The 23,029-nt window shown below is 41.4% G+C and overlaps 1 protein-coding gene across 3 annotated transcripts in view; it reads left to right on the top strand.

Moving 5' to 3' along the window:
* The window catches only part of mmp16a (matrix metallopeptidase 16a (membrane-inserted)), a 220,893-nt gene that overhangs the window by 88,217 nt on the left and 109,647 nt on the right, over positions 1–23,029 (top strand). For all 3 annotated transcript variants that reach the window (XM_080194372.1, XM_080194374.1, XM_080194373.1), the window contains 2 exons: positions 1,271–1,393; positions 10,611–10,915. In XM_080194372.1, the coding sequence (XP_080050498.1) occupies positions 1,271–1,393; positions 10,611–10,915 (428 nt within the window). The remainder of the gene's footprint in view (positions 1–1,270; positions 1,394–10,610; positions 10,916–23,029) is intronic.

The following is a 23,029-nucleotide window of genomic DNA, read 5'->3' as shown; positions in this document are numbered from 1 at the left end:
CACTTGCCAACATTAAATTCCATTTGCCAGTTCCTGGCCCATTCGCCCAGCCTATCTAGATCCTTCTGCAGACTCTCCACACCCTCCACACAATTTGCCTTTCCACCAATCTTGGTGTCATCAGCAAATTTCGACACCTTACACTCGGTTCCCTCCTCCAGATCATCTATATAAAATTAATAGGCATATTTCAGAATTGTATAGAGCTGCAAAATCAAACAAATATGTCATGGAATGAGGGTGAGAGTGCTACATTAATATAGCATGCCAGCATTTGTGATCTTTTTTTCATAAAACGGTTAAGCATACCAAACAGTTAGCAGTTGTGAATCGGAAACTATACATCAGTAAGTGGTTAATGCACTCCGTCTAAGATCAGCAAGGATTTATCCTTAATTGATCATGCTGTTAACTGAAAACGTTCTACATTACATTGAGGATTGTTCCTGCCAAATTATTATTCAAAAGCTGATAATTGAAAATGGAACTTTTGACTTATTCTGTTCTACATTTCATTCATTAACACGACATTGGACCTATTAAGTATATCCACCTGCGGCTTACCGATTACACCAAAAGAATGTGTCACAGACATCAGAGCATTAAAAGAAAAAGGTCTTTGATTATTGGGTTTAATTTAGTGAAATGAAACAAAGCACTAAAACTGTCACCATCAACCACAGCATTAAACAGACAGTCATCAACTGATGGAGACTGGAGAATGAATTTATGAGTAGTGAATGGATCATGAAGTTCTAATCTACTGATTAAATGGCCAAATATAATCCATTGATAAATACAATTGAATTACTTTCAGGGCCATTACACCTGTGTCATTTTCATTTTAAATCTGACTCTGGGGACTCCCTGAGATAAAAACTAAAGCCTAATTTAAAAAGGGACTTAAAATCCAATCAGATTTATTGAAAAGGAATGACAGTTAGCAATGTGTTAGGAGTCGTGGGGGTTAATTGTAAGTGTCCCTGCTGGCTGGGAAATGGTAGCATAAAGGCCGGCTATCTGTTGACTTGAAAGGGTGATTGGTTGATGTTTAAACTGTGCAGTCAGCCCACTACTGCCAGTTTCATGCTCGTGAGAACAGTTGAAATTGACCTCATACGGTCTGTTGAGGAGCCAGAAGGAATTACACCATGGGCTCTAGAGTGGAGATTTTTATTTTCAAAGCACACATTGCACTGAGAAGAAATGAAGCAATATCGTTCACTGTTAAATGCACCTAGTTTAAAGTTATTCTTTTTCTCTTTCACAGCTGGATGAAGAAGCCCCGTTGTGGTGTACCCGACCAGTTTGGCAGCAACGTTAGATTTAGTGTTAGAAGAAAGCGTTATGCATTAACTGGGCAGAAGTGGCATCATAAACATATCACCTACAGGTACTTATACTCACACATCATCGAATAAGCAGTTTCATGTGATATTCATTGGGATTTGTAAAGGTGGAAAATTTAAAAAAAATTGAATACTGTGGATATGAAATGTAGGCAGAGAATTCTGGAAATGTGCAACTTGTTTGCAAAGGAAAGAGAAAGATCTCAGACAAAGGTTAAACTTTTAGGCATTGACCACCCCTCCCACCCCGATTTTTTCTTTTATATTCAGTGATCCATGAAATATTACTCCCTAGAAATCTAGCTGCAACTTATTTGTCACTGACCAGTAAAAATTGATTTTCTGTAGGCTATGTGCAAACCAGAATCTATGCTAGCAAGCTTTATTACATATTTACTATTTTAGGAGTGAAAAAGCAGGATTAATTGTTTGGTGAAAATATATACATTACTGCTGCCCGGTTTAGCAGTCTGTACTTACATTCAGTTGTTCAAGACTAAAATCCTTTGAACATAATTTTGACACGAAGATATAATGATGAGTAACATCTCAAGACTGGAAGCTGTGGCAAAATGCAAAGATTTTCACTCGTAGGGTAATTTTCTCACTTTGTATTCCTGGGAGGAAGCCTAACCTGATGTTGGTGCATATCTGAAATTTGGATGGATGGCTTTGCATAATTTAGTTTGAAAGGGAAGCAATACTGAATGTATAGAGGTGCTTAACTATCGCATAATGTTATGCATCAACTGTCAGTCCAACCTGGCTAGGGAAGAGCCAAATTTCTTGACAGGTGGGACACAATCCACTTGCATACCTCGGATGTAGAGTAAAAATAGTCTGTCTGGTTCAGTAACTTATTACAAAAAGGAACATAGTAGTTTATAAAGCAGCAGATGCATTTTTTTTGGATGATGTACAAACTGTAGACATGTCAGGCATATCTTTTTAACTCACCCAGCTCAAGATATTTCCAGTATCGGGGAATGATGAAAGCTCTCAAGCATTTGAGATCCTTCAGTTCAGTAACATCAGACACAAAAGCAGATTAGTGCGGAATCGCTTATGGATAAGGATTGTGCTGTACAATAATGGCAACAAACATGATTGAATGTTCTCATGAAATTTCTCTATCTTCTATTATAACAAAGATATTCATCTAGAAATGAATTAAAATAGAAGAAAAAAGCAACATCTAGTAGACGACTTCAATAAACTTGCTACTAATATCACAACAGAATTGCAAACCAATGAATTCACCATGGCCAATCTTATTAACTGATGCAATTTAAGAGGGGAAAGTTAGATAATGCTTTCTGCACTTTCTGATGTTGGATGCTGTTTAGTTTAAAGATAATTCAATTTCAAAGATTGCCCAATAATGAGAAATTAATCCCTAGAATGCCCCTGATTGTTTCACAACATATAATTACTTTTGAAGTAAATTTACTGCTGTTAAGTGGACAAACATGGTAGTTAGTTTGCACGTGAGCAGAAATTGAGCCGCTTAATCTGTTTTTGGTGGTAATGAGGGATACACGCTGCCAGAATGGATTAAATGTAGAAATTGAAGCTGTCTATGACTCCTCAGTGGATATTGTTTATTTTCCCCTTTTTCTCTTCAATGTGTAAAATCATGCTGAGATACAGTTCCAGAGTCACCAGCTATCCTGCAGCACCTCATCCAAGGTTTCATACTTCATGTGTGAGCCTAGAAAGGGAATATGCCAGGAGCAATCACAGCCAAATCTACAAAAAGCCTCATTCAGTATGCACCAACATGCCCTCTCTAGGAAGGTTCATTGTATACTAATCATAACTGGGAACTGGTACTGATTTTACTCGTACTTCAAGAACACTGAGGTTAATAAATGCAGTCCTCCATTTGTCATGGTTAAGATCAATTAATCCAGATGGGACATAAATGGTCTATCTGGCTCAGTCCATAGTAAACAGTGCATTTTCCACCTGGACAATTGTGATACTGCGGTTTCACAGAGTTGGGCAGGATCTGATTCTGAGATTCCCATGCCCATTTACAGCACCAGTGTTTTTGCTGGCATGGGATAAGGGTATAGAAGCAAGCCCACACAATGCACTCATGACCTAGCCAGTTCCATTGTGAATGTAGGAATTTTCACATTATTGGAGTAGGGTCAGCTTCTTGAGGGTGTGGTTCACAACTTCTCAGAAGAGTCCTAAACCATGATCTGGATTCAAGAACCTTTTCAACGGTATGTTTAAAAAGTCTTACCCATGTCCATCCTAATGACCTCCATGCCATGCATTCATAATGAGGCTATCTGTGAACTATATCAACAAAAACAGATGGCAAGGCATCTGTTTCCCCAGGTGAGCATATTATGAATGTTTGGCTGAACTCCAATGCGCACTAATGTGAGCAAGCATTTGTTTTCACAGACTGAAGTGAAGTGTTTGCTTTGATTAATTGAGATCATTGGGATGTTATAATAAGTTATTCTTTGAAATGTTTCTTTCAATGACTATGCGTTTATTTGGTCAAGATTAAAAGTGTGAAATAAGGTAAAGCTTCCATTATTGACACCATAATGGCTCTGTCTGATTGACATGCTTATAGAGTTATAACAGCAGAAGTTCTTCCAAAACAGAATTAAAATGTATTTCAAGGCTTATTATATGACTATTTGTATGAGGCATATTGGTTGAGTGGGCATGGAGAATGCAGGGAGCCATGGGGTCATGGAGTTGGCATATGCCTATGTGGTGGCTTGGGAGCATGGAGGACATGGAAAGAGGATGCTGAAGAGATGAGAGGGTTGAGCTCTAGAGGGCCTAACACTCTAATACAACTAGAATGAAGTTACAGAGAATGGAGGCTGACTTCTAACTAGCCTGCTTCAGCACTTGCCTGACTCAGTGGCCGCATTCAAACTGCTTCTGGGAATGATGGGCTTGACTTGATCCTACCCTACCTCTCCAGAGTGAAAAGAATGTGTGTGGATGCCACTTACATGGAGAAGTCTGCCAACTTGAGCTTCCTGCCTCATTAGTAAAAATTTGGCCCTGTGTGCATGCTCTAAAACCAGATCTCATTTGCTAGCATCTTTACAACACAGTTTCTCAGCGTAACAACATGGTGCATCACTTCTGCTGCTTTAATCATCTGTCAAATGACAATTCATTTAATTGGCGAAAGTATAAAAATATGAGACGTGGAAAATCTTCTGCTGCAACTTAAGAGTAACTCACCAATTTTTCACCAGAGGATCAGAGTGATCCAGGGAAGTATGCTGCATTGACCTCACACATTCAGTCCACATCATACTAAGAATATCTTTTTGTTTAATTTTGCAAAAACTACTTCAAACAGTGAGGATTTTTTAATAGCTATGTTTAGCTGAAGTAATAAAACCAGGAAATCCTGGAAACACACAGGCTACAGCCAGAGAGAGAGAAACAGAGTTAGCATTTGACTTTTTATCAGAAGTGGGAAAAGTTGGAAATAAAATCAAAGAATACTGGAAACACTAAGCAAGGCCAGGCCGTATCTGTAAAGAGAAACAGATTTTGCATTTCTGGTTGTGATGAAGGGTCGCCATCGACACAAAACATTTACCCAGTTTCTCTCCACAGATGCTGCCTGACCTGCTGAGCATTTCCAGCACTGTCTATTTTCATTCAGATTTGATGCATCTGTAATATTTTTACTTTTTACAGGGAAGAAGTCAGAAATATAATAGGTTTTAATAAATGAAATGGGGATGGGTGAGAAAAAGAAGAAGAAGGAAGATCTGTGATATGATGGAAGACAGGAGAGATTAATTGAAAAAGCGCCCGACTAAAGGATATGATGATGAGCCAAGAAAGAAACAAACAATGTGTCTAGCGGACTTGTGGGCGGCAAAATAATGAATGACACCTAAAAGCAGAAACAAGACAAAAATAAGGATATGATCGAAACATGCAAAAATAAAAGAAATGCAATATGGGGTTAGAGATTATGGGGGGAATTTTTCCCATCCCACCTATCATGGGAGTTGTAGTGGGTGCGGGTGGATCATGCAAAGGTCTGTTGACCTCAGCGAGATTTTATGGTTTTGGGGAGAACATGGCCTGAAGATCTGAAATATTTAAACCCAGTGAGCTGTGAGGTAAGGGCCTAATCGAAAACTAAAGTGCTGCGTTTCAAGTTCATGTTACGCTTCATGGTCACACTGCAATAGGCCAAAATCAGGAAGGTGGACAATTAAAATGAAATGCAACCTGAAGCTCTGGATCATGGGGAAGGATGGTCCCTTCAGAATGCTGAGGAAGGACGGCCGGGGAAGATGTGCTTGGTGGTGGCATCATGTTGGATGGTGTAGAAAGGCAGAGAATGATCCATTGTCTGCAGAACCTAGTGGGTGGAAGGTGAGGACATGGGGAACCCTATTGTAATTCTTGGAGGGAGGAGAAAGAGTTTGGGAAATAGAATGGACATGTTCATTTCTCTCTGTGTCTGCATAGGTATCCTCCTTTCCACCTTTTCAATCTGGAGGCGTGTGACGTCAGTGTGCAGTAAAAAGTCTGACAACACCTGGTTTTAATCCAACCGATTTATTTGATAGTAAACGCACAAGCTTTCGAGGTTTCCCTCTTCGTCAGGTGAATGGAGGGTTCTGGCCTCAGACAGAGCATATAAAGCACAGACAGTTTACAGATTACTGATTAGAATGTGAATCTTTACACCTAACCTACTGTTCAAGAAGGTTAGGTGTAAAGATTCGCATTCTAATCAGTAATCTCTAGACTGTCTGTGCTTTATATGCTCTGTCTGAGGCCAGAACTCTCCATTCACCTGACGAAGAGGGAAACCTCAAAAGCTTGTGAGTTTACTATCAAATAAATCGGTTGGACTAAAACCTGGTGTTGTCAGACTTTTTACTGTGTTTACCCCTGTCCAACGCCGGCACATCCACATCACGGCAGTGTGCCTCAGGGATCAGTGCTGGGTCCACTATTATTTGTCATTTATATTAATGATTTGGATGTGAATATAGGAGGCACGGTCAATAAGTTTGCAGATGACACCAGGATTGGTGACATATGGACATTGAAGAAAGTTATCTCCAATTGCAACGCGATCTTGATCAATTGGACCAGTGGGCTGGTGAATGGCAGATGGAGTTTAATTTAGACAAATGCAAGGTGATGCATTTTGGTAGATTGAACCAGGGCAGGATTTACTCAGTTAATGGTAGGATGCTGGGGAGAGCTACAGAACAAAGAGATATAGGTGTACATGTTCATAGCTCCTTGAAAGTGGAGTCACAGTGAACAGAGTGGTGAAGGAGGCATTTGGCATGCTTGGTTTCATCAGTCAGAATACAGGAATTGGAATGTCTTGTTGAAGTTCTACAAGATATCAGTAAGGCCACATTTGGGATACTGCGTGAAATTCTGCTCACCCTATAGAAAGGATATTATTGTATTAGAAAGAGTGCAGAATAGATTTACTAGGATGCTACCAGGACTTGATGGATTGAGTTATAAGGAGAGGCTGGATAAACTGGGACTTTTTCCTCTGGAGTGTAGGAGGCTGAGAGGTGATCTTATAAAGGTCTATAAAATAATGAGGAGCACAGATCAGCTAGATAGTCAATATCTTTTTCCAAAGAAAAACTAGTCTAAAACTAGAAGGCATAGGTTTAAGGTGAGAGGGAAGAGATACAAAAGTGTCCAGAGGGTTAATTTTTTCACACAGAGGATGGTGAGCGTCTGGAACAAGCTGCCAGAGGTAGTAGTAGAGGCGGGCACAATTTTGTCTTTTAAAAAGCATTTAGATAGTTATATGGGTACAATGGTATAGAGAGATGTGAGCCAAATGCAGGCAATTGGGATTAGCTTAGGTGTTTTTTAAAAAAAAGTGGCATGGACAAGTTGGGCGAAAGGCCTATTTCCATGTTGTAAATCTCTATGACTTTATGACTCTAATTATGTTCTTTCCTGCAATGGCAAGGAAGCATCACTTTGTCATGTTCAGTTTCTATTTCACCCATGAGTTTACACTCTGTCCAGTCCTTGGTGCACACACTAGCCCCTGCAGACCACATCCCCAGCACCTACAGGTACTTTGACCTGATGGTGGAGGAGACAAAGAGTTGCTCAGCCCAGTTCCAAAAGTACATGGCCACAGTCTTTCTGCAATTCACTTGATCTCCCAAGGCCAGTTCAAACACACGCCAAGTTTAGTAACACCAATAATGTCTTCCACCTAATAATGAGGTTCTTACCTACAATGTGAGGAAGCATCACTTTGGTAAGCTAACAATGGGTCTGAGCAGTATTGGTGATATTATTCATAAACAGGAAGGTTCTGTCTTGAGTGCCTCTGCTGCCTGGGATTCTCACCCCATCCTCTGCCTCAATCCTTCCTGATGAACTCAGCACAAGGTTCAACATTGCAAACAAACAAGGCAAGGTGGAGGGGCAGTCCTGCCTGCTTGTCTCCAGGTTTGATTGAAACTGTTTGATGTTTGTCTAGAACAGTTGAATCCAATTGCTGATTCTGTCCCCAGACCCCACTTTGGAGAGCACAGCCATCATGTTGGTGTTTGTGATATCCTGTCAAAGGTCCTCCCCTGATCCAAACAGCTGCAAAGAAATTAGAAGCAGGAGTACGCCATTCGGCCTCTCAAGCCTTCCTCGCCATCCATTATGATCATGGCTGATGATTGAATTCAATACCCTTATTCCCCCCACATCCCGTCATCCCATTAACCCCAAGAGCTATGCCTAATTCCTTCTTGAAATCACATAACGTTTTGGCCACAACTACTTTCTGCGGTAGTGAATTCCACACTTTCACCACTCTCTGGGTGAATAAATTTCTCCTCACCTCAGTCATAAAAGGTTTACTCTTTATCCTCAAACTGACTTCACTCCATTGTCCTGCACATAGCTGATTGTATACCGGATTGTACAAGGCTAACAGAAATCTTCCTGCTGCATACAATGCAGGTCTGATCAAAGTGGATCACCAACTCCCAAGCAGTATTGACCTGGTTGGCAATCACCTCAGACAGAATTTTGTAGGTCACATTAAGCAGTGAAATGGGACACCAAATCAGAGCGGTCAATGATTTGCCCAGCCTCCTCTGTGCTGTCATTTTAAGACCTCCCTGATAGAAGATAAGAAGGATTGACAAGCTGTGCTATCAGTCAGCTTCACGTTATATAGTCTGGCACAGAAGAATTCGCTAAGTTTGGCTATGTTGTTAGTAATCTCAACCCTAATTCTGCAAATTGCAGATTCAAGAACAACACCAGCATTTGTTCTTTAAATCTAGGCTGCCCTTTCAATGTGATTCTGAGAAGTGAGACTTTTATGAAGGTGTGGACATCCAAGAGGAAGTTGAGCAAAGATTAAAAACAAACAAAAATGGTGGAAGTATCCTGCAGGTCAGGCAGCATCTGAGAGAAACAGTTAACAGACTGAATTTTCCGGACATCTTGGAGATGGATTTGGGGGCAGAGTGAGGGGGCAAATCAGGAACGCAGTGGGAAACCTCCTCGGGACAGCTCCATAATGCTGATGCACCTTCCAGCAGCTTTCCCAGGGATGGGCGGTGAGGGGAGTTGACAGCCCACTCCACCGAGGTAGCCAGTAAAGGCCATGCTCAATGGCCATTATCCCACAATGACTCAATGTTCCTGGCTTTGAATGGGCTCCCCATGGAGTCTGGAGACCAGAAACTGCACAGAAGTGACTTCTGGGTGGCCGATCAGAGGACCTCCTGGGTCTTCTCTTCAGTGCCTCATGGCAGAGCCACAAGGCTGAAAGAGTCACAGCTGTCGTGCCATTGTACCAACTGTCATGGTCATGAACATTCCTGCTGTGCACTGATTGAGCCTAATACCTCTGAGGCTGCCTCTTTTAAACATGTTCTGCAAACATCAGAGCGTGTCTTCATCTTGAGGTGCCTGCCTGCTTTCCTACCTCCCTCTGAAATGTCCACCTCTCCCTGTGGCTGCAGGCCTTGCCATTGGGCTTCAAACATTGTGATTCTGGCCACCATCCTTTATTAGGTGTCAAATGTGGATGGAGGTGGCCAAGTTGGAGGCTGCCTCATGTAATGTTGCTCTAGTGAGCATTGAGTAAGAAGTCTCACAACACCAGGTTAAAGTCCAACAGATTTATTTGTAGCAAACACCACTAGCTTTTGGAATTGGCTGTTCCTTCGTCAGGTGAGAGGGAGCTACAAATAGACCTGTTGGACTTTAACCTGGTGTTATGAGACTTCTTACTGGAGATACTGTCCAACGCTGGCATCTCCACATCGTGAGCATTGAGGCCATGTGCAAGCTCAGTCCTTTCCTGACACCAGAAACCTGATACCCTCGGGAAAACTAAGCTCAGCGTTTCAAGTCAATGACCTTTCAATGAAAGGTTGAACAAAAACTAAGCAAACATACTTTGCAATTGAATTTAAAGATTCCTTGCCAATATTTGAAGAGTGAGGAGTTCTTGGACCTTCTGGCAGTGCTTTTCTGTTGGCTAAAGGGAAAAAAGTATTTTAACTGCATATTTTCTCATTGGTATTTGTGGAACAAAGCTGGTATGCGCTATATATTGTATTTGCTACCTAAAGAATGGGTACTGCAGTTTATAGAATGAAATGACTTGAGATGCCTTGATGTCATAAAGATATGTTTTAATTTTATGGTAACCAATAGAGCAAGTGATTATATTTAATAAGGACATTCAAATATCTTCATCAAACTGCTGTCTGAATTTTCATAGTTTTTATTTGAAAATGAAGAAACTATAAGGGGCACCATAGTGGCACAGTGGTTAGCACTGCTGCTTCACACTGCCACGGACCCGGCTTCGATTCCTGCCTTGGGTCACCGACTGTGCAGAGTCATAGAATGTGGCAACTCGGGGATTTTTCATAGTAGCTTCATTGCAGTGTTAATGTAAGGCTACTTGTGACACTAATAAATAAACTTTAAGTTTTAAAGTTAAGGCACCTCAATCTTGCTGGAAAACTCAGAAGTCTCCACAGTAATTATGCCATTTCCTAATCTTCTGTGGAGCTAGACACAACTTTTCCTGGGGAAGGAAAATCTCCAAAATTAAAATAAGCATATTTACGAGGTTATATCCATTCATGATTTTCGATAATCCAGGCCAACTGTCGACTATCTGAGAGGAATAAATAAAAAATGCTGTTATGGTTTAACAATGCCACAGGCCTTTCACTAATGTTGCCATTTTCTTTCTGATTTTGCCCACAGCATTAAGAACTTCACTCCTAAAGTAGGAAAATTAGAAACACACAGAGCGATACGGCGTGCCTTTGATGTGTGGCAGAATGTAACTCCTCTGACATTTGAAGAAGTACCGTATGTGGAGTTAGAGAACAAGAAGAGGGACGTGGACATTACAATTATGTTTGCTTCTGGTTTCCATGGTGACAGCTCACCCTTTGATGGAGAGGGGGGCTTCCTTGCACATGCTTATTTCCCAGGACTTGGCATTGGGGGGGACACTCACTTCGATTCTGATGAGCCATGGACATTAGGAAACCCAAATCATGATGGTAAGCACTTTTATTTACAAAACTAATCTGTAGCATGTTTGAAAGTTCCATGTACATGCAAAACTTATTGCAGCGTATGGAACAATTATGACTCTTCTCATCTTGCTTTGAAACCCTCTTGATGCTAATCGACAATACCTGGATCCGGGAAAAAAATCGCTTTTATCAACAGATAGTTTATTATAGGAGCTGATACTATAAATACATTAGACACTGACATTATTGCTTTGACTCTTTAGAGAGAACACTAAAATAAACAGTGAATCGAGGCCACAGCTGTTTCCTTTCAAAGGATACTGTAATTTAAAGCTGCATTACTCTGACATTTCCATAATAATTACATACAAGATATTACATACAAGATATACCAAATCCTATATTTTCCACAGTTTACTTTGCCTAATAAATGACTAGCACTATAGAAAACTTATGGGGGGACTGGGTGATTTGCAGACTGTGCTGTGGGAGATGCAACTTGCTCCTCTAATTTACAGTAAGTGGTTGGTAGCACATTCACCCCCCAATCACAAGGTTGTGGGTATGAGTCCTGTACCAATGCCTGAGCACAAAGGTCAGGGCTTCCATGTAGTACTGAAGGATTGTCAGAGGTGATACGTTTCAGATGTAACATTGAATTGAAGCTCCATATGCCTGCTCGGATGGATGTGAAAGGCGCCTTGACACTATATTGATTTTTCACTCTCGCCTTATCTTACTGGCTTGCCACACTGATCAACAGCCTAGTGAGCTGGTAAGATCCCACCTCATATGTTCTCTTCACAAATTACTTTCCTATCTATCTTAGTGTCATCAGCAAATTTAGTTACCGTTTATTCGGTTCTTTCATTTAAGCCATTAATATAGATTGTAAATTTTTGGGGCAGCACGGTGGGTTAGCACTGCTGCCTCACAGCGCCAGGGACCTGGGTTCAATTCCTGGCTTGAGCGACTGGCTTTGTGGAGTTTGCATGTTCTCCCCATGTCTGAATGGGTTTCTTCCTGGTGCTCTGGCTTCCTCGCACAGTCCAAAGATGTAGGGGTTAGTTGAATTGGCCAAGCTAAATTGCCCCTTAGTGTTCCAGGATGCATAGGTTAGAGGAATTAGCAAGGTAAATATGTAGGGTTGCGAGGATAGGGCCTGGGAGGGATTGTTGTTGGTACAAACTCGATGGGCCAAATGGCTTCTTCTGTGCTGTAGGGATTCTTTGCTTCTAAATAGTTAAGGCTCTCACATTAATCCTAATTGCATTTGCCAGCCTAAAAGAAACCATTTAATGCCTGCTCTCAGTTTCCTGTCAGTTAACCAATCCTCTGTTCATGCTAATATGTTACCCCCTGTACCATGAGCACTTATTTTATCAAGTAATCTTTGATGTGGCACGTGGTCAAATGCCTTCTGGAAATGTAAGTACGCCACTTGCACAGGTTTCTCTTTGTTAACACTGCTTGTGACTTCTTCAAACAATTCCAGTAAATTAGTCAAACATGATTTCCCTTTCACAAAATCCCCAGCGTCCTGGCCAATGTTTATCCCTAATCAACATCACAAAAAAGCAGATTATCTGGTCATTATCAGATTGCAATTTGTGGGAGTTTGCTGAGTGCAGATCAGCTGCTGTTTTTCCTATATTACGACAATGGCTACATTTCAATAAAGGTTATTTGGTGTAAAACATTAGTCGTGAAGAGTGCTACATAAAAGCCAGGCTTTTAAAGTGATGAAGGGCCAAGGCCCAAAGTGCAAAGTATCGACTCATTTGTAACGAACAATGAAGGGTTAGGTCTGATAAACTGTTTGAAAAGCAGAATACTGCAGATGCAATATTACAAACTGTTCATTTTACACATCTTGGAAGCACAGAAAAGTTACAGCACAGAAGGAGGTCATTCAGCCCACCTTGTCCATGTCAGCCACCCAGGTGCTCTTTCTAACCCCACGTTCCTGCACCAGGCCCATAGCCCTATAGCTTACAGCACTTAAGGTACTTTTTAAAATAATCATTTTGAAACTGTTTAGGATCTCTGCCTCCATCGTCAAATCAGGCAGCAAATTCCAGACACCCATTACTCTCTGCATAAAAAAGTTCTTCCTCATGTCCCCTCTACACTTACTGCCACTCATTTTGAATCTATGTCTCCTGGTTCTAGAATTCTCTGCCACGGGAAACAATTGTATGTTTTAAGGTGCAACTTTCAAAGCGATTCATGTACTTAAAACAGTTTTGCACTGTGTAAGTTTAAAGACACATTCCGCTAGCTTCCAGTTGCCTGCCATAACTTTGATGCATGATCAGTGAGAATTCTAGAGAAAAGGGATTAGTGAGTGCCCAAGGTTCTCTCACTACATTGCCCAGGAAGTTCGGAAGACCACCATTCCCCCCCACTATCCTAACCTTGCAAATTCAACTTCATATTCTTTGGATGTATTGTGAATTTTGAAAATGATTTTAATGATACTTTAATAAAATTGTTTTTCTATAATTTTACATGCGGAACAAAATATACTAGCAGAAGAAACATAACGGCATCAATATCTATCTTCCCCACTTGGCCAGAAATTTGACAGAATCACTTTCTATTGGGGGGGGGGGGGGGGGGGAGGCGGCGGCGGGGGGGGGGGGTAGGCGGGGGGGGGGGTGCGATCTTGAGCCTGCATTTGGTGTTCTTACAAGTGCTGGTGGCACCTCCAGAAGTTGTAGTTCTTGCCAGTGAGAATGCGATTTCAAATCTTCCCTGCCCCTCGCTGGCGGCAGCATCAGGTTCACTTCCACAATGGGCATAGACCTGCTTTACATTCATTTGAATATGTTTAAACGTTATTAATCCGCCCCCTCACCAGATAGTGACCCTCTGCTATGTATTGACATTGTGCCAACGTGACTTCACTCAGCTCGGTTTACAGCAGGTTCACACAGACACAAATCTACCATGGTAGTCTCCCTGAGGGCATAAAAGTAAGTATACTCTTCACGGGAGAGAGACATGGCCAGGTTGTGCCCTGGCAATGCTCCCTGACACTGTCCCGGAGCACAGGTTCGCACTGCCAGATTGGCATCATGCCCATGCCAGTCTGGCAATGCCAATTTGGTGAAGGTGGGTGCTGGCTGAGACTGTGGAGCAAGAGTGGGGGAATGTGGGTCCTGCTGAGTCTCTGGGAGTGAGAGAAGGGATTGATGATCTGGAGGAGAGGGAGTCCCTGATGCCTCCATAGTGGGCTTGGGGGTGGTTTATACATGTTATGATTGGGGTGCCATTTAAAGATGGCATCCCGATCTCTGTGCAACCAGATTTTGCTGGCATGTTCAGGTCCCACCTCTCTGTATGACGGCATGAAACACGCACCTTTGATTTTTTTTTGGCAGTGTCATAAGATCTGGAGCGTAAAACAACTTGTTTCTCTGGCTTCTCACTAGAGACAACAATTTGCCATTTTTGGGTCAGATTTAATCCTACATTATAGAGCTCACCCAGACTTTATTCCTTTGTAATGAACAGAATGAAAACAGGGTATAATGGGTGCCAGATTATCAGAGAAGGCAAAGAATTTCCCCAATAAGGTTTCTCATTGCTCAAAAATTAAATTTCGAAAGATGGTAGCAGAAGTTGCAGTAGCCCTTGAAGTCTGTCCCACCATTCAGTTAGATCTTCAGCATGTTCCTGAAATTAATCAGACCCCTGGTGAGTTTTGTTTGTAGCTACAGGAAAGAAGGATAGTTAGGTTAGATATTATTGAGGTTTATTCAATCCAGTGTTTTTTTTATTGTTTTATTTGCAATGTCATTCAATTGATTGATTTTATTAATCTCATTATAAGTCTGAAATCCTTGTTTGTTTTAGTTAAATATGAAACTAATTCTCAATCACTAAGCAAATATCAGAAGAAAAGTGAAAAAAATACTAAGGTAGGGAGATGTTTATCATGAGAAATAATGGGACGAATTTTCCCATTCCGCCTGCCACGGGAACCGTAGCGGGTGAGGGGTGCACCATGGCAAGGTCCATTGACCTCAGACAAGATTTTCCAGTTTCAGAACAAGCGCAGCCAGAAAATCCCACCCAATGTGTGTGTGTGCTCATATGTATGTTTTTGCATGTATATGTTAAGTCTCTATTGTGCATATTATATGTATATAATAATAAACAAAGCCAGTATCATTATGAATTTGATTGGAGACACATCAATAAGTCATATCATAAAGGCAAAATACTGTGGATGCTGGAATCTGAAACAAAAACAGAAAATACTAGAGAAACTCAGCAGGTCTGACAGCATCTGTGGAGAGAGAATAGAGCCAAAGTTTCTAGTCTGGATGACTCTTCGTCAGTCGACAGGGCTGGGTTTGCCATTGTAGTTTCCAACACTTAGTACAATGCTGTGTGGTCAGTCAAGTTTCATTCCTTTTTAACTTTGCTGGTGACTTGAATGTATTGCAGATACTGACTAAGATGATTAAGTTTGACTCTATATAAAGACCATGGGAGGGAGCACGCTGGAAGTCAGAGGAAGCATTGTTGAAAATGTTTACAAAGGAGTTTGCCTCAATATTTGAACCTGGCAATATTGTTTTCTGAATATCAAAACCTGCAGCTCATGAACACTATCATGCTGATGTCAATGAATGCTGTACCCAACTGCTTCTCAAGAGTGTTGTTCAATTTATTCTGCTTCATTCTCAAAATAAGCAATCAGAGTTTCCTTTACTCTCACTGCTGTCTCACAGCATCAGGGTCCCAGGTTCAAATCCCGGCTTGAGTCACTGTCCGTGTGGAATTCCCCGTGACTGCGTGGATTTCCTCCCATAGTCCAAAGACGTGCAGGTCAGTGGATTGGCCATGCTAAATTGCCTCTTAGCTAGCCCCCTTGACACTAAGGTAAATGCATGGGGTTATGGGGGTAGGGCCTGGGTGGGATTGTGGTTGGCGTAGACTCAATGGGCTGAATGGGCTCCTGCACTGTATGATTCTAAATTTCTGTTTATTATGTTTAGAAACCTATCACTTTTAATGTTCATTTATGTGATATGATGTACTGCCTCATTGAACCTTTATCACATCTGAACTATGGGTGAAAAACCCCAAATTAATGGAACTGGCCGAACCAAATTAATTAAGGTGACTCTGCCAAAAGTTTTGTAAAAATATCCATTTTAAGAAAGGTTACTGTGAATTTTCAGTTAGAGTATTATACTGTTAACTGTGGCTTAGCTGAGAGCACATTCAGATCCAAGTCAGAAAATGGAGCTCTTCTTTATTGCAAAAATATACTTTATTCATAAAATATCTGAAAGAACATTACAAACATTTCAAATTTGCCGTCACACCAAGTACAATAATATTCAGGTTCTCTACATGCATCATGTTGCACTCTGAGGTGCTTCAATGCAGTTAAACAAATGTTAAAGAGTTTTACTCTTTTCGAAGGTCTCGAAGGCTTTAGTCAACTCATTCAGAGTTTGTGGTTTGTTCTGGCTCTCCCCCATGCTCTTCGTAAGACCTCATATCCCACTGCAAAACTTGAGCATAAAACTCCAGTGTAGTACTGAGGAAATGCTGTATTGTTTGAAGTGTTGTCTTGGATAAGATGCCCCAGTGGGGAGAGGTAAAAGATTCCATGGCACTAATTTTAAGACAAGCAGATGAGTTGGACAACATTTATCCCCCAACTGAACAAATTACCTGATCATTATGATGCTGCTGCCTGTGGGAGCTTACGCTGATGTGTTTCCCCTATGACAATAGTGACCACATTTCATTGATTATAAAATACTTTGAGACATGATGTGGTCATCCAATGCTTCATTATCCGGCCTCCTGTGGCATGTTTTCTGGCAGCGGTGATGGTTTGCCACTGACCGCCAGTGGGACTTTCCAGTCCCGTGAAAGTCAATGGCCATTTATGTTGCTCGCCAGCCACACCACCGGGGAACCTGTCACAGAGGACCAACTTTGGCAGGGCTGGAAGATACAACTGGCAGGAAGGACTGGAAATCCCAGCCTAAGTCTTTTTTTCATTCACTCCTTTGACCCCGGATATTCTCTCTTCCACTTTCTTCCTTTGGGAAAAAGATACAAAAGTCTGAGATCACACACCAACTGACTCAAGAACAGCTTCTTCCCTGCTGCTGTCAGACTTTTGAATGGACTTACCTTGCGTTCAGTTGATCTTTCTCCACAGCCTAACTATGACTGTAACACTATATTCTGCACTCTCTCATTCCTTCTCTATGAACAGTATGTTTTGTCTGTATAGCTTGCAAGAAATAATACTTTTTCACTGTATGTTAATACATGTGACAATAATAAATCAAATCAAATCAAAATCAATATCAAACCTGTGCAACACAGTTAATGCCAAAAGCAATCAATTCATTCAGACCGTCACAAATTAGATCACTTGTCAAATACCAGAATTTTTGTTATAAATATTCTCAGTAATTGTAGGCTGGGAAAGTCTTTCCAGCATTTTCTGTTTTTATTGCATACTTCCAGCATCTGTAATATTTTGCTTTCGAATCATTTCTATCACACCTGTAGTAAAACCACTGAGTTGTGCACTTAATGAGCTTAAGTCGGTAGAAGCTTGCTAATGATGCTATAGTGTGTTGAAGCCTCTAGTGTCTTTTATCTGTCTGGCTTGGTTAAACATGCACTAAACCAATTGCACCCAGTAGATTTTGAATTCTCTTGGACCATGTCAAACAACTTTTATGGCTTTAGCGCATAACATAATGCAGCCATTCCTAATTAAAACGATTGCTAGCTGGAGTGCTGCCTGTTACTTGCAGTAAATTGTAATATTAGCTCCAATATGTTCTCCGACTCCTCGGCCAGTTAATCATTTTTTTTAACTGTAAGGAGTAAAGCTGCTTCTGTGTTCATCAGGCCTTGGAGAAATGCAATGGATTTTTTTACAATGTAAAAGACAGGAGATATAATTCATTTTCAGCCCAAGATTGGATGGCTTGAAAACCTGGGTGATTTTATTTATATATAGAATCCTACAGTGCAGAGGGAGGCCATTTGGCCCATTGAGTCTACAGTGACCGCAATCCCACCCAGGCCCTATCCCCAGAACCCCATCCCAACACTAAGGGACTATTTATCATGGGCAATTTAGCATGGCCAATCCACCTAACCCGCACATCCTTGGACTTTGGGCTATATTAGCTTTAAAAGAAATGTTCTTGTATTACTGTGAGTAATACAAATGTGCTGGAACATGTGTGTATTACTACTACACTTGAATGTAATATGAAAAGACAAAAAGAAAGTTTAGCAGAGTACTTGCGCATCACGTTATTTATGAAAGAAAAATGTGGACTGGATTTTCCTCCATTGGTCTGAGATCAGGTGAGAGAGCAATTAGGAAAAGAGGAAGTGTGTGGCTTACCATCGGCACCCTGTCCAACCTCACCCATCCCCAGCATTAGAGTGTTGGCCATCCCTTCCCACTTTGTGGTAATATAATTGCTGCCAACCCTGATTCCCAGCAGGTATCCCTGTCATGCATCATTCCCACCATTAATCTCAGGACCGTTCAGAGTGGATGAGCCCAGGTTTAAAAAGGAACCAGCAGGCACCTTCATTTTGGTTTATGCACTCGCTGGGATTGTGCTGTGATTGGAAAACGAGCCTAGCTCAGAAAAAAGAGGTTGCAGTTGTGGCAGAGTCAGAGGTGCCATTACATTTAAAAAAATCCACACCTGTAAGTTCATTGGCATTTCTGAATTGCAGCTGTATGGTTTTTCACTGAAATACATGTAAATGGGGGTTGATTGGCCTTACTACCAGAAAGGCTGCAAAGTTCTTTATGGGCAATTACAGTATTTCTTTTGACCATCAGTGTAAACTATAGAAACTTACTTCACATCTTAATATTCACAATTTCTTCCTCATCAAGTATCGATGTTTGGAACACTTGGCCTGATTTTGTTGTGAGTGCTGAAAATGTAGTGACTTTCATAAGATTTGTCAGAAACATAGGCCAGAATTTTACCACCCTGCCCTCCACAGGAATCGGAACGGGCTAGGAGAAGGTTCATTGACCTCAGGTGGGATTTTACAGTTTCAGGACGAGCGAGGCCATAAAATCCCATCCATAATATGATTTCTACGCTTGTATTGTCTGATGTTGTTGTTGCTGTTAAAAGCAAATTACTGCGGATGCTGGAATCTGAAACAAAAACAGGAAATGCTGGAAAATCTCAGCAGTTCCGACTGCATCTGAGGAGAGAAAACAGAGCTAATGTTTCAAATCTGGACGATTCTTTGTCAGAGCGCTGTTGTTGTTAGTGTTCTTATTTTTTATATTGTGTTTTTGCGTCGTGCTGTATGGCAATGATGGTAAATAAAGAAATAATTTGGATATCCCCAGAAAACAGGCGTGCGGACACAATGGTCAACTAGCCCATTAGTTGCAATGCAAGGAAAGGTGCTTCATAACTAGAGCAAGTGCTAAAAATGTGAGGTCATACATGGGATCTGCAGCAGAGGACTCAGATGAGGAGATTGATTGCCTATAGAAGAAGGCAGATGGTGGCATTGCAGTAAGCACTGCTGCCTCACAGCGCCAGGACTCAGGTTCAATTCTAGCCTTGGGTGACTGTCTGTGTGAGTACTACGAAATGACAGTTCATTTTTTTTTCTCTGTTATGGAACAAAAACAGAGGGCACGTGTTTAAAGTTTATTTATTAGTGTCACAAGTAGATTTACATTAACACTGCAATGAAGTTACTGTGAAATTCCTCTAGTCACCACAGTCCAGGTCAATGCACCTAACCAGCACTTCTTACGGAATGTGGGAGGAAACCTGAGCACACCACACAGACACGGGGAAAACATACAAACTCCACACAGATAGTATAACCCAAGCCAGGAATTGAACCCAGGTCCCTGGTGCTGTAAAGCAGCTGTGCTAACCACTGTGCTGCCATGCCACCCATCTGTGTTCAAACGCTGACTTAAGAATCAGATTTTAGTCATGGTTTTTTTTTACAAACTGAACTGTTTAAAGATTTCTCAGGACTTGCTGTAGCTTAAACATTTCAAAAATTTAGTTTGCCCTTGTTTGGAATGCTGGGAGTTTCCCTATGTCTGCTTGGGTTTCCTCTGGGTGCTCTGGTTTCCTCCCACTGTCCAAAGATGTGCAGGTTAGGTAGATTGGCCATGCTAAGTTGCCCCTTAGTGTCAGAGGGAATTAGCCAGGTAAATACATCGAGTTATGGGTATAGGGCCTGGGTGGGATTATTGTTGGAGCAGACTCGATGGACCAAATGGCCTCCTTCTGCACTGCAGGGATTCTGTGATTCTATGGCCCTGCAATGGATTACAAGGAACCCTGATGCTCTGTGTGTCTCAAAGGAGTGGCAGTGGTTCCTTGGAGCACAAGTGCACTGACCTCTCATGTTGACAGTATTTGTCCTCCTGCCACTGCCACTCTGCCAGTGTTGTTATTGATTGTCAGTCAGCCAGCTCAGACTGCCAATGCCCATGCCAAGGTAGTGCAGTCCAGAGCTGCTCAACATTGTCCTCCAAGACCATGTGAGATCTCCAACACTGGAAGTCAGCAGCCTTCCACCAGCCATGCTGCAGTCACTAAAGTATCATTATTGTAGTGAGGTCCACAGAACCAGCAAGAGTGGTAAATCCCTTCGTCTCTAAGTAAACGGTGATGCCATCTTAAAATTAAGAAAGTTCTTAAAGTAGAATCTGCGCTCAGAGAAATGAACTGTGGATCAGAATTCCACACCAGAGCAATTTGGACTTAACCGAGAGTCAAATTGAATGAAAAGTTGGGCATCCTAGAGAAGAGAATTCCTACACTACTGGAGTAAATCAGGTCTGAGTAGAGAGTCAGAAAAAGTTCAAATTAAAACTTTACAGGCAGATTGGAGCACTTGCTGATAAAGTAATCTTAATTCAGTGCATTGGTGAGTCCTCAACAAGCTTTGACGAAACAAAGGTCAAATTCTTTAACTATGAAGTTATGGAGAGCACAGGGCAAAACAATGAGAGTTAGAAACCTTCAGGAAAGCAATGAAAGGTAAATGATATTACCTGAGAAAATCATAGAAGTACAGTAGAAGGGACTTACTAGAAGTCCCAAAAATATATCATTTGGAAACCACGACAAATTACCCAAGCTGCAATAGCAAGTGGCAGTGCAGAGCAAGCAGCTGACTGTGAATGAAAGAAAGCTATCTGATGAAGTCCAAACTACACAATTCCTGCAGAAGGAAAATAAAATAAATTTGAAAAATGTTCGCATCAAAGCTGAGTTGTAAGATTTGAAACACAAAATTCAAGCTGAGTATATACTTTAAAAAACACACAATAAACTAAATGAACCAACCTGATCAAGATCTGAAGAAATAAATTTCCATGTGACATGACGTACCAGGAGGAAATAACAACTCTGAATTCCATTGTTGGCAAGTTAAAGTTGGAGTGGGGAAACTCAGCCAGAAATGCAGCACGGCACACCAGCAAAGGAACTCAAAAAAATTGCAGCTTTGAAAGGACTGAAGAACCGGTTGGCAGAGAATACCCGGGAATGTTCTATATTCCAGAAGGCACAAGAAAGAGACCACACAGCTAAGAAAATGGTTGTATATTTGAAAGAAAATTTGGGAAAACATTACATTTCCAAAGATATGTGACAAGAGATGAAAATTAAGAACCTAGAATGGCAAGAGCTAGTAGAATCTCTAACAAAAGAGCGAGAAGAGTCTCAGAAAACAATTGGCAGATGTGCAATTACAGAATGTGAGGGACAGCACAGAGCAGTTATGCCGTGCTAAACAAGAACTGATCAGCATAGAGAAGCAATTTTCATGTACGAAAGGTGAGTTTCTAAAGGGAAAATTAGAACTGATGAGAACGCTGACATGTCACACGCAGGAATAATACTTGGCGGAGTGCCTGAGATGCTTAAAGGATGAACTTGTAGGGAAGTGCACACATCAGACACATTGGGTGGGATTTTCTGGCTGCACTCATCCCAAAACTGGAAAGTCTGCCCCTGAGGTCAACAGATCTTTCCATGGTCCACCCCTCAACCACAATGATTCCCATGACAAGTGGAACAGGAAAGTTCATCCTATTGTTCCTCAATAAGCTTCAGGTTGGGGAATTGCACTCTGGATACCCCCTTGGTGGATGTGGCCTAAGACTGTGAACGTTTCTCCTCCTCCTCTACCTCCCTTTTCCAGCAACATATCCTTTTCTGCATGGCTTCTGGTCATGCACCAAGTCGTGCTGTATCCTAGCACAAATACCTATGAGTATACCCTGATCAGTGTGCAGAAGTTTGAAAGCATAAACCTTGAAAGTCCTTTAACATCTGCCACACCACTCCTTGTAGACTTTAGACTATAGAAAGCAGCAAACAGCTAGAAGAAATCAACCAGCAACTTACCTGTAAGTAGTTAACAATCCTTTTAAATAGCATAGGGCTCTATAAGGGCACTTGAAGCCACTAACAAACCAATTTCTCAACCAGCAGCACCACATTGCTGCCACAAGGTCATGGACATTCTTGCTGCTGATATAAATCTCTGTCTGATGTGTATTAATGCAGTCGCATCAATAAGAGAGAACTGAATGTCTTTGTCCTTGAAGATTGAAGAACTTTGGTTCTTAAATGTCGAAGGATTTGACAATGACAGTAACTCAGACAGCAACTTAATGTTCATGGCATGTGAAGCATTTTCCCCATCAGGAAAGGCTGGATATTTTTCTGCCTTTAGCGTTACTCTCTGTATTTATTTCTGTTTCTTCACCGTCCCACATCCTCTCCCTGTTTGTTGCAGTCCACTTTCGGCATCTTCCTGTTCTTTCTGCTGCTGTATCTCCACCTCCGAACAGATACCATCTATTCATAAGATGAAGAGAAACTGCTGGAAACACTCAGCAAGTCAATATCTGTGCAGAAAAATAGAATTAACGTATCAGGTTAGACCAGCTTTTAAATGGGTATCGAGCCTTGTGAAGAGGGGGGGCAAGGACGAAAGCAGGCTATCTGTGATAGGGTGACAGTCAGGAGTGGCTAAGTACAAAAGGAATGATAATGTTTGAGTAAAATCATTTAAGCACAGCCAATGTTGGAATTAATT

This window comes from Carcharhinus amblyrhynchos, chromosome 8 (genome assembly GCF_965287045.1).
Source record: "Carcharhinus amblyrhynchos chromosome 8, sCarAmb.v2.hapA, whole genome shotgun sequence".
Lineage (NCBI taxonomy): Eukaryota > Metazoa > Chordata > Chondrichthyes > Carcharhiniformes > Carcharhinidae > Carcharhinus > Carcharhinus amblyrhynchos.
This window is presented reverse-complemented; position numbering and strand designations above follow the sequence as displayed.